The sequence below is a fragment of the Sebastes fasciatus genome, chromosome 21 (genome assembly GCF_043250625.1).
Source record: "Sebastes fasciatus isolate fSebFas1 chromosome 21, fSebFas1.pri, whole genome shotgun sequence".
Lineage (NCBI taxonomy): Eukaryota > Metazoa > Chordata > Actinopteri > Perciformes > Sebastidae > Sebastes > Sebastes fasciatus.
The window spans coordinates 25,249,457-25,263,567 of record NC_133815.1 but is presented as its reverse complement, the minus strand read 5'-3'; the positions used below and the strand labels follow the sequence as shown (position 1 = coordinate 25,263,567).

The 14,111-nt window shown below is 40.6% G+C and overlaps 1 protein-coding gene across 1 annotated transcript; it reads right to left on the bottom strand.

The window, feature by feature from the left end:
• Window positions 1-2,382: 2,382 nt before the first annotated feature.
• On the bottom strand, window positions 2,383-12,074 carry alg14 (ALG14 UDP-N-acetylglucosaminyltransferase subunit). Its single transcript, XM_074622062.1, has 4 exons — window positions 11,905-12,074; window positions 10,573-10,724; window positions 9,448-9,570; window positions 2,383-4,317 (listed from the first exon to the last, which is right to left on the bottom strand). The coding sequence occupies exons 1-4, from the start codon at window positions 12,047-12,049 to the stop codon at window positions 4,087-4,089; spliced, it is 651 nt and encodes a 216-aa protein (XP_074478163.1). The 5' UTR covers window positions 12,050-12,074; the 3' UTR covers window positions 2,383-4,086.
• Between the last annotated feature and the right edge of the window lie 2,037 nt (window positions 12,075-14,111).

Genomic DNA, 14,111 nt, shown 5'->3' with positions numbered 1-14,111 from the left:
ATAGTATATATATATACACAATATTATGGCATGCCATAAAATATATATATATATATAAAAAAATATATATATACATATATAAATATATATATATATAAAAAATATATATATATAAATATTATGGCATGCCATAAAATATATATATATATATTAAAATATATATTACAACATATAACAAATATATATATATATATATATATATATATATAAATGTATATATATATACAGTATATTCTATAACTCTGGACTTATCATCTCCAAGGGTCTGAACCGATGTTGCTCTTTCTGATCATTCCTGTGTTTTCTCAGAGAGCTCTATCTCTGTTCAAACAGAAGTCATCACAGAACAGTATTTCACTGAAAACACCAGTGAAACGTTTTATTCAGGTTCCCTCTTCCTCTCCTCTCCTGGGTCTCAGTCAATGAGCTCGTAGATCATTTCAATTCTAAAATTACAAATGTTACTGATGCTGCTGCACCCACTGAGGCGGTGGATGCTGTCTCTGGTGAGAGGGGACCTCCATGGTCAAATGCCACGCTGGTAAGAACAGAAAAACACAGGTGGCGAAAAGCAAATCTCCAGCTTCATTATGACATCTATAAAGAGAGACTTTGCATTTATATTATTTGGAACTGAGATACAAAAGGCGGTCCTTTCTTCTCTGACATCACCACCACAAACTGTAATAATGCACGTGTCTTGTTTGTTATTGTTGACAGACTAATACCCCTTTCACACCGAGGACTCAACCAGGGTTGAACCAGGGTTGGTTGTGTGTATGAAAGGGTTAACCCAGACCCAGGTCGAGAGGTGGGTCAGACCAGGGTCGCTAACAACCGGGGCAGGACAAACCTATTCAGCTGCAAATGAGAACAAAAAAATGATGTGCAGAGAACAGACGGGATCATTGCAGTGTGTAGAACTGGATCAGCATCCTGAGGCAGGTTGAACTTCCTGAGCTGGAGCAGGAAGTACATCCTCTGCTGGGCCTTTTTCTTGATGGTGTCGATGTTGGAGGTCCACTTGAGGTCCTGGGAGATGGTGGATCCCAGAAACTTAAAGACTTCCACAGCAGACACAGTGTTGTTCAGAATGGTGATGGGGGGGGGGCAATGTAGGGGGGTTTTAGGAGCGTTCAGCTCCAGGTTGTTCTGACCACACCAGAGGTGCCAGCTGGTCAACCTCCCGTCTGTATGCAGACTTGTCACCGTCCCGGATGAGGCCGATGACTGTTGTGTCATCAGAGTTTATCAGACGGGTCTCCTGAGGTGCAGTCGTTGGTGTAGACCAGGGGTCAGCAACCTGCGGCTCGGGAGCCACATCTCTTTAGCCCCTCTCCAGCGGCTCCCCGTGGATTTTTAAAAATGGAAATGAATAACTGTTTTTTTTGTTAACATTTTTATTTTTATTTATCATTGTTGACAGAGTATTAGGGCCACATTGAGGGAAAAAAAAAATCTGAGATTTAGAGAATAAAGTCATAATATTATAAAGTAATTTTATGTGTTATTTTCTTCTCGTATTTCTCATAAAGTTATGACTATATTCTCTAAATATTCCGACTTTTCTCGTAAAGTTATGACTTTTTTCTCATTATATTTTGACTTTATTCTCGTAATATTATGACTTTTTTTCTTAGACATATACTATATACTTAGACTATAAACTGTGTTACCTTCATCACAATGATCAAATGTTTTGCAGCTTCAGACAAATTTTTTATTTTTATTTTTGCCTAAAATGTCTCTTTTGATGGGGGGGGGGGGGGCCGGCGCTGATGGTCCAGGTGCTGGATGTGATTTTCCCCGCCCTCACCTACTGCCTCCGGTCTGTCAGGAGGTTTGTGATGAGCTGGGGAGGCAAACTACACGGGGTCCAGCGGGGGTCCTGTGACGTCCTTCAGGTGGGTCAACACCAGTCTCTCAAAGGATGTCATGACCACAGACGTCAGGGCGACGGGCCTGTGGTCATTTAGTGATGGAGGGTTTCTTTGGGAATCGGGGTGATTGTGGAGCGTTTGAAGCAGCTCCAGTGATCTGTTGAAGGTCTGCGTGAAGACGGAGGTCAGCTGGTCAGACAGGAGGGAGACACGCCGTCTGAGCCTGCAGCCTATCTGTGTGTTAACACGTCGCACATCTTAAGGTGTAGAAAATCTACCTGTTGTGTTCATGTGTTCAAATCTGTCAGACTCTACGTGTTAATAAACACTAAATCTCTACGTCGTTATTTAAATGGTCTTCCAGAACTATGAAATTGTCCTCCTTTTTAAGATGGTATTCTTGGTTTTCTTTTTAATAAGAGAAGTGTATGTTGTTCTATGTAACATCAAGTATACGGCGCTGTAAGACACAACTATTAAAAACAACATATTAACATCACTCAAAAATAATCAAAAATAGATCATTTATTCATGAACATCACAACACATTTCATCCTATATTTATATATACATAGAGCCCGACCGGTACAGGGTTTTTGGGGCCGATGCCGATTCCAATATTAGGGAGTAACAACGTTCCGATATCAATATATCAGCCGATACGTGTTGATTCGAGGTGTGAATCTTCACTGGCCTCACAGTTCCATTCCATTACGATTCACCGGTCAACAATTCTTGATGCATATCAATTTTCGATATATATTACTGCATGTCTACTTTCTCATCAATTAATACGAGCAGTCAGATAATTCTGAACTCCCCTTTTATTTAGAAAGTGTTTCAAAAAACCAGACGACAGCAGTCTAATATATAAAGCTGCATCTGTGTGACCCACCTCAGTACAGAGACATTAGAAAAACTAAACAGAAATCCTTCTGCAGTCTGTAATCTACACAAATACGCTTTTGTTGTCATTTACTTTACGACTGCAGCTTCAGTTACACTGCGCATGTGTTATACCCCAGACCCTCCCCCCAGGAAGAGCGCCACGCTGTGAAGCTAATTTTACATAGTGGAATCACAACGTCCGTGTCCGTCACGTGATGCCGTTGGGCCCAAAAATACTTTTTTCCCATAGACTTACATTGGGAAAGAGACGTCTGTAACTCAGAGGATCATTTTGTTTTTAGGTAAATCAACTCCGCAATACGAACACTCTTATAGTCCTTATTTAAATCATTAGGTCCTAAAAGTTGTAGAATGCACTAATAGCTGAATCCAGAGTTATTTCCCTTCCTCCGTTCATGTGAATGTGAATGAACGGTATCGAGTTCTCTTTATACATCCATGGTTATACCCCATACCCCAAGACCCGTGTCCCAGCCTCTTTCAATAGGAAATGTCAAATAAGAGACTCGGGATTCACCCAGAGTGAGCGGAGCTGAGAGACGGCACTCGGCGGTCCGCTAGCTTGTTGCTCTCGCTACCAATATCAGCTGCTCAGATTCAATGTTGGGCTGAAAAAAACGTGCAAATAGGCTGAAATTCCACCGTGGTGTTGTTTCTGTCGGGAGACGCAGTGACTTAATGTTAAACCAAGTAAGAGTAGAAGAGCTATGATGAGTAAGGAAACTAACTAACTACCTAAAGTCTGCTAGTCGCTAGGCTAATTCCTGCAGTGTAAAACACCACAGGTTTGCAGGAAGTGCTCCGAGTATCGTAGCGACAGGGACGGACCACATTTCCCATCATGCCTGCCTGGTCCCTGATTGCCGTTTCATGTTCCAAAATGCAGAAGTCCCTGCTGTTAGTGTTTGTGATGTGTCTGTTCAGAACGTGGTGGCTGATGGTGGTAATGGGGATTGTTGTGCTGGTTTATAGTTTTAAACCAGGACTGAGGTAGCTGTTCTTTAAAGAGCTCGTCCTGTGTGTTGAATAAAACGTAGTTGACGCTGCCAAGAGGGTCCTTGAAAATATAAATGTTAGTTAGTTACAGTATTGTACAGAGTGCACTCTAGTGGGGGAACTAAGTAATAGCAGTTAACTATGACCCACCCAAGTGTTGCCACTGCTTTATGGATGTTGCATTATGTTCATTTCACAATCGGTGCAAATCGGACATCATGTTCGCTGATTACCGATATATCTGCGATAGGCCAAAACTGATAAATGGGTCGGGATCTGTGTGTGTGTAACAGATGTGTTTTCACACTAATCTTCCAAGGAAAATGGATTTGGGGTATTTGTCTCTCAGAGAGGACCACTGCACAAAGAAGTAGTCCGACATCGGGTACAGGATCCTCCCCGTGAGGGACAGCGTCTGCACCCGGCAAATGCTTTCAACATAAACAATCGAGACCTTCTTCATTCCCAGAATTCCAAGCAGGAGTCCTGCCGCACACAGGGGGACGCAGGTCCCTGGGCCGTTACACAGCACCTGAAACAACACACACACACACACACACACACACACACACACACACACACACACACACACACACACACACACACACACACACAGAGGAGAGGGGGGGAGGGGGTGAGCACATTTCCAGGAAGTGACACAGCTTTTCATAAGATACATAGAAAGCAGCGTCCGGGGGCTGTTCAGATATATATAATACTGGTTAAAGGAACAATTCAGGGCAATATGTGTTTAATCCCTGTGTGTCCAGTACAGAGATAGACTGCAGACTGGTTTGTTGTTCATCAAGACATCTAGTTTTCCTTGCTTTCTATGACAAGGAGGGAGTAAGAGCCATTGGGTTGCACCTGACAGGCCACTATGGCACTGTCATCTCCAAAGAACAGTAGAGTGCATGTGGAAAAATATTTGGGTTTGGCTATTAATGCATACACGTTAATATGTCTTTTGTAAAAACCTGCAAACTTTCCCAGGTAGACTGACTTATTTTGGTCAAAAAGGCTAGAGCAAGATGATGTGATCTAGACATTTGAGGAGTCATGTAGCATGTAGCTAGTTATGTAGCATGCTTCAAGTTAAACATAACTGAGCATGAACACGAACACGAACAATCCCTCGACACTCTGAGACTGAAGAACGACGGTTAGTAGTGCAGATTGAGAAGGCAAAGAGTGCACGTGTGTGACTCGGTGAAGGCAGCTCAGTGAGCCTCGGAGACGGAGGAGGGGGGGGAGGGGACGGGTTGAATAAGAGGCCTCGGGCCTCGGGGTTCGGGGAAGCTGGGGGAGTTGAGGGAGTTTGAGTTTACAGGAACCAGACGGAGCTGCTCTGGAGTCTGGAGAAGTCATCACACCACAGCAGCACCGTTATCCTCTCCACACTGCTCTGGAAACTACAGAGAACGCTCCTTCACAAAGCAACAACAGCTCCGTTGTTCTTACAGCTCAACACTTTACTTTACACCCACAGAATGAAACGGTTCATGTAGCAGCAGACGGAAGCATTTACAGTTACTAACCTTCCACCTTTTAACTGGTAAAATAAAGGTGGTCGGTTTACACATTGTTGCTGTGCAGTAAATAAAACTAAATGATCTCAGAGTCTGCCAGAAACATCAGCAGATGTCACCATCTGCTCCCTCTGGCTGCAGGAAGTAGAACTCTGAACTCATCTATTGACCAGGTCTGCTAAACCATCAGCACATTGTCTGCTTTACACTAAGTCAGGGGTCGGCAACCTTTACTATCAAAAGAGACATTTTAGGTAAAAAGAAAAAAAATAAATCTGTCTGGAGCCGCGAAACATTTGATCATTGTGATGAAGGTAACACAGTTCATAGTCTAAGTATATAGTATATCAGTCTAATGCAGTGAGGGCCAAAGAGACAATGTACTACGGAGTATTAGGGCCACATTGAGGGAAAAAAATATGATTTTTCCAGAAAAAAGTCATATTACAAGAATAAAGTCATAACTTTACGAGAAAAAAAGTTGTAATATGAGAATACAGTCATAACTTAACAAGAAAAAAAGTCGTAATATTACGAAAATAAAGTCATAACTTTACGAGGAAAAAAGAAAACACGTAAAATGACTACTTTATAATATTATCATAATATTATGACTTTATTCTCGAAATCTCAGATTTATTTTTTTCCCCTCAATATGGCCCTAATACTCCGTCGTACCATAGACCTACAACAATGATAAATAAAATTGAAAATGTAAACAAAAAAACAGTTATTCATTTCGACTAATTTTTTTTAAAAATCCACAGGGAGCCACTGGAGAGGGGCTAAAGAGACGCAGGTTGCTGACCCCTGCACTAAGTCTAATAACTACACACTGTTATCTACATTAGACACATCATTACATCAGAAGTTGTTTGCCAAACACTGCCATTGAAATACAACACTCGATTATCGATCACCTGCACCCAGAATGCACTTGTGAAAACACGTGTAAACAGTTGGATCACTTAGAAATCAGAGCTTGAACACTGTCAACAGGATTCAGGTTTCTCTTTGGTGTGCACAACAATGGAGGAGAGCGAGTTAGAGGACCGTCATTCTGTCTGCGACTGACTTCAGACTTTAGACTGTTGTGAGTACATGAGAATAACCACTTGTATTTGTGTTCATAGTCTATATTTAGATCATGCTATAAATGAACAAGCAAAAGACTAGATAATAGTGTGTTATACTTGCAAGAGATGCGAGATGTTTTGTATTTTGTGAACGTGTTTTTGTTTTTTTGTGTGTAGAGTTTCAACAAACAGGGCCCTAGTTTCAGAAACTGTGTTTTAGCAATTTCAAAAACCTGTTAAGACTTCCATCTCTAGGGGAAACACAGACTGTACAATTACATCATCAAGTAAAATAAGAAACTCAGTTAACACAGCAGGATTTCTGCTGGAGAAATCTGATTTCATGGCCATACACACCGATCCTCGCTGCCCTTCACTGGTTACCTGCGAGCTTTAGAATTGATTTTAAGATTTTACTGCTTGTTTTTAAAGCCTTAAATGGTCTGGCTCCTGCCTATATCGGCGATTTGCTGATTCCCTGTGAGCCTGATCGATGCCTGAGATCTTCTGGCAGGGCCCTACTAACAGTTCCAAAATCCAAACTTGTCAACAAAGGTGACCAACTGGGCTTCTGCCGTCCGGGCCCCTCAGCTGTGGAATTCCTTACCTGAGGATCTCAGGAAGGCAAACTCAGTATCTTCCTTTAAATCTCTTCTCAAGACTCACTTTTATATTATGTCTTTTTCTTAACTGATGGTGCACTGTTGTCTCTCTTTCTCTCTCTCAAAACCCAACCTGTCGAGGCAGATGGCCGCCAACCCAGAGCCCGGTTCTGCTCCAGGTTTCTACCCGCTAAACGGGGAGTTTTTCCTGGCCACAGCGCGTTGCAATGCTCTTGGTGGGATCTCTTGTTGGGTCTCTAAACTATAGAGTACGGTCTAGACCTGCTATGTATATAAAGCGTCTCGAGATAACTTCTGTTATGATTTGACGCTATATAAAAATACATTGAATTGAATTGTTGTAACTATTTATATGATTTTATGTTGTTTATATTTTAAGTTCTGGGTGTTAATTATTTTTTATCATGTTTTTATTTGAAAACACTTTGTAACCTTGTTTTGAAAGGTGCTATATAAATAAAGTTATTATTATTATACTGTATATACACTTAACCTGGATTTTAACAGGGTTTCTAAATGTGGGCGTATGCTGACAAAGACAGGGACAGGGACAGGGACAGGCACAGGCACAGGGACAGGGACAGGGACAGGGACAGGGACAGGCACAGGGACAGGGACAGGGACAGGGACAGGGACAGGGACAGGGACAGGGACAGGGACAGGGACAGGGACAGGGACAGGGACAGGGACAGGGACAGGGACAGTACTGCTGTGACAACAGCACAGGTATGTCCTCCAGGTTGTAGTTCTGTACGTCACTACACATAAAACATGCAGAATTTTAAAAAGGAATTGGGGGATGCATTTTTAAAAGGTCTTGCTACGATGTTTTTCTGTTCTGTCTATGTTGTGTTTTTTTACTTTACATTTTACAGTTTACATTTCATGATTTTTTTAATTTATAGGACAGAATCAGAACCACGCTCATGAGAGCGGCTGGAGGCTCATAAGCCTGGCTGGAACATTCCTGGCATGACTGCCCTGCCACTAAGTCCCCGGCTTTGTTTCCAACCAGCCACCAACAACCAGAGGGTTCTGCTGGACAGACATCCAGACTGACCGGTCACAGGTCTGGAATCTGCTCTCATAAAGTTCACATAGACCAGAGAGAAGGAAAGAGAAGTTGCTGGTATCCATGGAGACAAGCTCCTCCTCCTCCTCTCCGGCACGCCTAGCGCAAGTGACGCTAATAAACACAAGTGTTTAACACAACTCTATAACACAGCAGTCCAACTTGTGCGAGTAAAGCGAGGCAAAAATTTGCTTTGCGCTTGGTGTGAACCCGTAAAGGTACTTAACCCTGAAAGACCCACATAGACCCATTTTAGTCTTTTCTAGGGGGGACCAGAAATAGAACCCATTTTCATTCACATATCTGGAGGTCAGAGGTCAAGGGACCCCTTTAAAAATCACATTACCAGTTTTTCCCTCGACAAAATTTAGCGTAACTTCGTAGCGTAATTTAGCCTCCTTCCTGACTAGCTAGCATGACATGGTTGGTACCAATGGATTCCTTAGGTCGTCTGGTTTCTGCACATATGATATATCTCCATTGACTGAGCCCTCTACCACCTCTTAAACCCGCAGGTTTCAGAGGGGCAGTTTAGTACTGTGCTTCTATGAAGACTCACAAAAGGCATATTATAAAAATAAGGGTCACAATCTGTGCAGCAGAGGCTGAGATATCCGGACTTTTAGTCTGTGTGTCAAGCTCCAAAAACATTAAATCCTGCATTTCCCATAATGCAACAAATAACATATCTTCATTAGCATGAAGTACTCTGTCATTACTGTGTGTGTTTGTGTGTAAGGGCGCTTTCACAAGCCAACATTTAGTCCCCTTTAATCTCACTCTGGTGCTGTTCAACCCCTGGTGCGGTTCGTTTGGGGCGGTTGTGAACGCAGTAATCGTACTGTGGTGTGGGCCGATCTGAGACCGCTTGTGGGAGGTGATCTGGTCTTGGACCGTTTCCAAGTAAACCAAAATGCAGGCTTCCTGTTCTGGCATTTGTTGAGATGGACAAAGGCTGACGTTGTAAGGTTAACGTGAGTGGGAGAGGATTGACCCGATGTTTGCTTGACATCTGGGCCAAAGAAAACATTCAGAATATGATCAAAATTCACAAAAATAGTGAGGTTTATAAAGTTCATTGGAGATAAACTGGAGGAGAGGGGATTCATGCTCACAGTAGATCAGTGCAGAGTCAACGTGAAAACACTTCCACAGCAATATATCAAAGTCTGTGATTCCCTGTGTAGAAGGGGCAGCTCTCAAGATGAAAAAGATAACTGAGCCAGACTAATAACAAAAACAAACCAAAAGTACCAGTTTGACTCGGATTCAGAGTTTCAGACCAGCCAGGCGGACTACGGCCTGTGAAAGCACCCTAAGGGTACACAGAGAACAGCCATCGACTGGACTCTGTCCACTCACCATGTCAGGTCTTAGTCTGAACACCAGAGGGAGGGAGTAGCGCAGGGCGTCCAGGGTGCTGACGACAGAGGAACTCCATGACTGATGCACCTCCCGGCTCCTTGGGATCCGACAGATGGTGAACTGGGGGTACAAGGTCACACGTCTATCAGAGACACTCAGAGATGTCACCAACCGTTGTGTTGGATTTGGATCAAACTGGCTTTAAACTGTCAGGTCTCAGATTTCACAGTCTCTCACTAGCACATCAACAGTTCAGTGGTAAACTTTTCCAATGAGTCTACTGCCACACAACAACAAAGGTTCAGTTCACCCAAATCACTAAAAATATGTTCCCCTTTACATCTAGTGGTATCTGGCCATGCATATCATTTTGGAGAGATTTCGGGCACATACAACATTCCCTGTGTGGACAAAGTGTTAGCCAGCTAGCTAGCATATAGTTATGCACCCTGACCCTGTGATGACACACGTTGAGTTACAGCCCACTCATTTGCATAATGAGGCAGAAATGCATAAAGAAATGTAAAAAGAAGTATATAAAGAAAAGAAAACAGAAATAAATAAGTTTGGGGAATTAAATAATGGGTGAAATGTAAAGGGACAATTATGCATAAATAAATAAATAAATGCAAAAATAAACAAGTTTAAAAATGTATAAAAATAAATACACAAATAAATAAAAAGGGAAAATTAAACAGAAGAGTAAATAAATAACGGAATTAATACAAAGGTAAATAAATAAAGAAGCAAATTAAAACAGAAATATCAATTTATGTCACATTTGATCAATTAATTAATGACTACAGTTTTAATATTATTTTTGCTACATTTAATGACATGTTTATTTTTTTTTATCAAGTCATTTATTTATTTATATATTTTTTATTTTGGCAGGTTCCGTTCTGCATATGAACATAACAAGGACAATGTTGTAATATAAGCGTCAAGTAATAATGAGATTATAAAGAGAAGAGTATAATTCATACAATGAAGAAGCCCTTGCTCTGTGTGTGTGTGTGTGTGTGTGTGTGTGTGTATGTGTGTGTGTACCCAGATGTATGGATGGTAGTGACATGTCCCTACCATCCATATCCAGATGTGTGTCCACCGACAGCTGTGTACCTGTGACTCAGAGTCTGAGTGTTGCTTTGAGCTTTCAAAGGTGCAGATTTTCTCCTCACTCATCCGGTCAGTGTCAGCGATCACATAGTGTCGAGGTGTGTAGGCTGCAGACAGACACTCCATCAGCCGTAGGATCTCTGTGGTGTGACCACCTGGAAACAATAAGACAGAACAAACACATGATGAAGAAGAACGTGAGCAACAGGAACTTAGATGGAAGATATTGGCATGAAACCCATTTCTTATTCCAGTTTCCATCACCGGCTCTTCAGCATATCTCATAGAATTAAACTCGAGTTAAAAGTAAAATTTAAAAAAAGTATAGTTATGTGTTTAATATAAAACTGCTGTTGCAGTGCACTTTATCATTATTTTGCCATTTTCATCCTTTAGAGTCACCAGAATGCAGGAAACAAAGTCTCTGAAACTCAGATCTTTCTGCGGGAGTAACCTCCTGCTTCGGTTTAGAAATCCTCCCTTTTTCTGAGGTCGCAAGGTTGGCAAGTATGCGTAAGTCAAACTGAGCCGAGCCAAGCCAGCACATGGTGTAATGAAAACCCCTACAGTGCAACCCCTGTAAAGAGTTAGTCTGGAGCCCTGTGCTAGCTACTGTCACTGTAAAGAGTTAGTCTGGAGCTCTGTGCTATCTACTGTCACTGTAAAGAGTTAGTCTGGAGCCCTGTGCTAGCTACTGTCACTGTAAAGAGTTAGTCTGGAGCTCTGTGCTGTCTACTGTCACTGTAAAGAGTTAGTCTGGAGCTCTGTGCTGTCTACTGTCAGTGTAAAGAGTTAGTCTGGAGCTCTGTGCTATCTACTGTCACTGTAAAGAGTTAGTCTGGAGCTCTGTGCTGTCTACTGTCACTGTAAAGAGTTAGTCTGGAGCTCTGTGCTGTCTACTGTCACTGTAAAGAGTTAGTCTGGAGCCCTGTGCTAGCTACTGTCACTGTAAAGAGTTAGTCTGGAGCCCTGTGCTGTACTGTCACTGTAAAGAGTTAGTCTGGAGCTCTGTGCTGTCTACTGTCACTGTAAAGAGTTAGTCTGGAGCTCTGTGCTATCTACTGTCACTGTAAAGAGTTAGTCTGGAGCTCTGTGCTAGCTACTGTCACTGTAAAGAGTTAGTCTGGAGCTCTGTGCTGTCTACTGTCACTGTAAAGAGTTAGTCTGGAGCTCTGTGCTGTACTGTCACTGTAAAGAGTTAGTCTGGAGCTCTGTGCTGTACTGTCACAGCTCCAGCCTCACTAACCCTGGAGATCAGCTCCACTACAGTAAGGCTACGTGTTGTTAGCATGGAGGCTAAGGAAGTCAGTAAATTAAGTCACTGACGTTCATTACCTGATCCTGCGACCACCACAACGGAGACCGGACCTTTGGTTCCAGGTTTATAGCTGGAGCCGGTCCTCACAACATGATATAACCGGACAATAAACACACACACAACACACAACACAGCAAACACAGCTGCTACCAGCACCGCCATGACGGCTACGGCAATTCTGGACGACCAAAACACAGGAAGTACGCCTGCGCATGTAAGACTGTCACCACCACAGCTCCATCCTAGGATGAAGAATATTATACATAAATAAATAAATAAATATATATATATATATATATATATAGAGAGAGAGAGAGAGGGAGAGAATAATGTAAAATGATGTACATTAGTTTTATATATATATACATAAAATTATGTAAAATTATGTACATTAGTTTTATATATTTTTATATATATAAGTAATGATTTTATTAATAATTACCACCATTGCACACAGAATATTATAAAACTAATGATTTGATTTCTAATTGCCACCACTACACATAGAGTAAAAAAATAAATAAATAATGATTTGATTCATAATTGCCTGTGCAGTTGCAGTTTAGTTGTATGGGAGTGTAATTTAGTGAAAGACAGGGTCATGAGCCAAACCAGAAACTGTCAAGCATGTTCTTATAGAGTGCATCAAATATGATGAAGAAAGAAGAGAATTGATATCAGGAGTAAATGATGGAAATATTACATTTGGGGAATCTGCTAGGAAAGACATCTAAAAAAGTACACAACCTTTTAATTAATTACTTAAGGGCAACAGGAATAATGGAGAACATTTTATTACTATTTTTAGTATTCTTATTTTTATTAATTTTATTTATTTATTTATTTTTTTCCTGCCAAATTACTGCTCCACACTCCAGTCTAGTAGATGGCGGGATCCAAGGATCGATCCTAGGATCCGAGGGGAAACACTGGAGGGTAAATACAGGCATATGCAGGCAGACAGTATGGGGGAATAAAGGAGATTAGTTAACATTACAGCATGTTAACACGTTCTATTAGAAACACAATATACTGCTATGAACCTGAAAATGATAATAATGATGCAGATTGTTCTTTCCGAGGAGACTCGGATCCTTCAGTGTGTTCATCAGGCTCATGAAGATCTTCTTTCTTTTTTTCCCAAAAGTTTCTCATCTGGGAAACTTCTCTCAAAGGGACATTGTTTATAGTCTTGTCATGGACAATAACAAAGATGACTTTCTGGTGAATAACATTCTCATTCTTGGAAAATTGTATTTGCACAAATCCAAGTATATGAAAGTGAAACCTGGTTTAATGTGTTTCATTATGAGTTTATTTCTTACATAAAAGCCCTTAAAGTCAAGAAAAACAAAAAATGCTTTGAAACTTCTTAGTATAATAGAAGAATATGAATTACTGGTACAGCCCCATAGCCCTTCATTTAATTTATTATTATTTTCATGTATAATTTTACATATTATATCTGTTCTTGTTCTGTATGCACCTTGTCCTTTCACTCTAATGCAATGATCTATGAGTCATGTTGTCTGTTAATCTGAATTTGTTCAATAAAAAACAAAAAAAAAACGGTGAATTACCGCCATCTACTGGACTGGAGTGTGGAGCAGTAGATTGGCAAGAAAAAAATAAAATTAAAATAAATAGTAACTAACAATAATAAAATTAATAAAAATAAGAGTACTAAAAATAATAATTACATTCTCTCTATTATTCCTGTTGCCCTTAAGTCATTAATTAGAAGATTGTGTACTTTCTTAGATGTCTTTCCTAGCAGATTCCCCCAATGTAATATTTCCATAATTTACTCCTGATAGAAATTCCCTTCTTTCTTCGTCATACTTGTTGCACTCTATAAGAACAAGCTTGACAGTTTCCGGTTTGGCTCATGAACATCTACCCTGTCTCCCACTAAATTACACTCCCATACAACTAAACTGCAACCGCACTGATCATTATTAATCAAATCATTTTATCATATTTCTTTTACTCTATGTGTAGTGGTGGCAATTATTAATCTAATCGTTAGTTTTATAATATTTTTTTACTCTGTGTGCAATGGTGGTAGTTATTAATCAAATCATTAGTTTTATATATATATATATATATATGTACAAATATATATATATATATACATCATTTTATGTGTATATATATATATATATATATAATATTCTGTGTGCAATAGTGGTAATTATTAAAGGGACTATTTGTAACTTTCAGA

Bases quoted from the DNA above. Each gene is read 5' to 3' on its own strand.
- alg14 (XM_074622062.1), bottom strand. From the start codon at position 12,049: ATGGCGGTGCTGGTAGCAGCTGTGTTTGCTGTGTTGTGTGTTGTGTGT. The intron at 9,571-10,572 runs GTACACAGCTGT...TTGTACCCCCAG, and splicing joins ACTCAGACTCTGAGTCACAG to TTCACCATCTGTCGGATCCC. The intron at 4,318-9,447 runs GTGAGTGGACAG...GTGTTGTTTCAG, and splicing joins TCAGACTAAGACCTGACATG to GTGCTGTGTAACGGCCCAGG.